This window comes from Condylura cristata, unplaced genomic scaffold, assembly GCF_000260355.1.
Source record: "Condylura cristata isolate star-nosed mole 26May11 unplaced genomic scaffold, ConCri1.0 scaffold00076, whole genome shotgun sequence".
Classification (NCBI taxonomy): Eukaryota; Metazoa; Chordata; class Mammalia; order Eulipotyphla; family Talpidae; genus Condylura; species Condylura cristata.
Genome location: NW_004567177.1, coordinates 427820 through 429639, shown reverse-complemented (window position 1 = coordinate 429639; position 1820 = coordinate 427820). Strand labels below are relative to the sequence as shown.

At 62.4% G+C, this 1820-nt stretch overlaps 1 protein-coding gene across 1 annotated transcript in view; it reads right to left on the bottom strand.

Annotated features, from left to right (window-relative positions):
• Positions 1–1782, bottom strand: part of TBP (TATA box binding protein) — a 26119-nt gene extending 24337 nt beyond the window's left edge. The window contains exons 1-2 of the mRNA XM_012734845.1: positions 1516–1782; positions 406–599 (exon numbers count right to left, since the gene is read on the bottom strand). Coding sequence (XP_012590299.1) covers positions 406–459 — 54 coding nt within the window. The 5' untranslated portion in view covers positions 460–599; positions 1516–1782. The remainder of the gene's footprint in view (positions 1–405; positions 600–1515) is intronic.
• Positions 1783–1820: the final 38 nt, after the last annotated feature.

Here is a 1820-nt window from a genome sequence, read left to right as displayed (position 1 = left end):
GTGACCGCCACGCGGCCGCCTCACCAGCCGGGCCCTCGGAAAGGCGCCGACGCGGCCCTTCGCTGTGTGTAAACGGCACCCCAACGCGGCTGTTCCGCCTTTTACAAAGTAGCTCTGCAGTTTGGGACCTTCCCAGTCACAAGGAAACACCAACCATGAGGGACAGTCTCGTACGTGTCCAGCACCAGATGACGCTTAACAGGCGCACACATGGTCCCACTTCCTTGAACCACCAGCCCCCCCCGCCCCCCAATAAACATCGTATGAGACCAAAGCTAACGGAAGTCCTCAGCAAACTAAGTGAAGCTTAGGGAGCGGTAAGCCCACTGCTCCGGGGAGGGAGCGCCACACGGCACTCCCCGGCGCCTCCCGGGCAGACTGGGCCCCAGGCAGCTGGGCCGTTACCTGAGGGGAGGCCAGGCCCTGCGCGTAGGGCGGCAGGCTGTTGTTCTGATCCATGGCTCACTCTCTTCTCGGCAAATCAGGCTCTGCGGTGGCGCGCTCCTCAGCACCGGCTGCTTCGCCTAGAGCATCTCCAGCCCTCTCTCCTCAGCAACTGCCTCAGCCTCTGGTTACCTTCACACCGCGACAGTAGGAAGCTGATGGAAAAGTTTGAGGTTCAGTGCAGAAACACGGGCAAGCTGTACAGCCTCATGGGCCAGTCCACTCCCCACAATAAACCCCAAGGCGTCATTTTGGGGCACCTTTCTTTTTACCTCATGAAGGTGGAACCCTGCCTCGTCCTGTGATTGCAGGCAAATTGCCAAAGGAACAAACGTTCTTTTGCTACATGACTGATTTAAAAACTCTCGTAATGTTCAGAGCAAAGATGTCGTAATCAGTATTAAAATGGGGGGGGTGCAGAACTTAGAGAAAATGAGCTCTAAAGCAGACGGCCTCGCGTGAGCAGAAATGCCTGTCAGGCGCCATGGCCGGGCCGCAGGACAGCCCGTGGCTGCGTATTTCCAGTCTCTACCGCAGGCATCAAATGCAGTAAATGTTGAATGAGACCCGACTCGCGCCAGTGTGATGGCTCACGAGCCGCCACTTCCCCACTGCGAGAAGCCAGACGCTCCAAAGCGAACAGTCACGCTCCTCCACACGCGGCAACACGCCACTTCAGAGCCGGAGACCCAAATCCCACCTGCGCGGGGCGGCTGCTACTACCACGTCGTCACTGGCTCCAGCCCGGGAGGGCGTTAGCCGGAAGGAACAAGCCGCAGAGACGCGGCCGCTCCGCTGGCTGGGAACCTGGCGGCCCGGGCTGCGGGAGAACCTGTGCACCAACACAGGGCTGACAGCTAAAAGGAAGACAGGAGCTGGGCACCGTCAGCAAGTGCGGGACAAACGCCCCCTTGGAGCGCCCAGCATGGACCCCGCAGGCTCCAGTTACAAGAGACCATCAAAGCCACACCTGTGCGTCCGGCTCAGGTACCTGCTGAACCCGCAGGAGAATCTGCCCCCACCTTGCGAGGACAAAGGACCCCAGAAACCAAAGACCCCCTACAGGCCTACCTCGGACGAGACCAAGAGATCAAGCTCAGAAAGCTGGCATCGGGCATGGGAGAGCAGAGCGCCAGCCGAGGTGCCCGCGGTGAGAGGCGGGCGGCGGACACCCGCCGGCTGCAGCCCGCACCCCGCGCCTCTGCCTCCCGCAGCCCCGGGCTGCAGCTGCGGCCAGCATGAACGCACACAGGCCGGCCCGAAACGGACCGTGACGGCTCTGGCGCTGCCCAAGCAGGCCGCCCGCCTGGCGCAGGTGGCGGCGCGCGGCCGCCCACTAAAGGGCGCTCGGGGCCCAGGGAGGGGCCCGGGGAGGG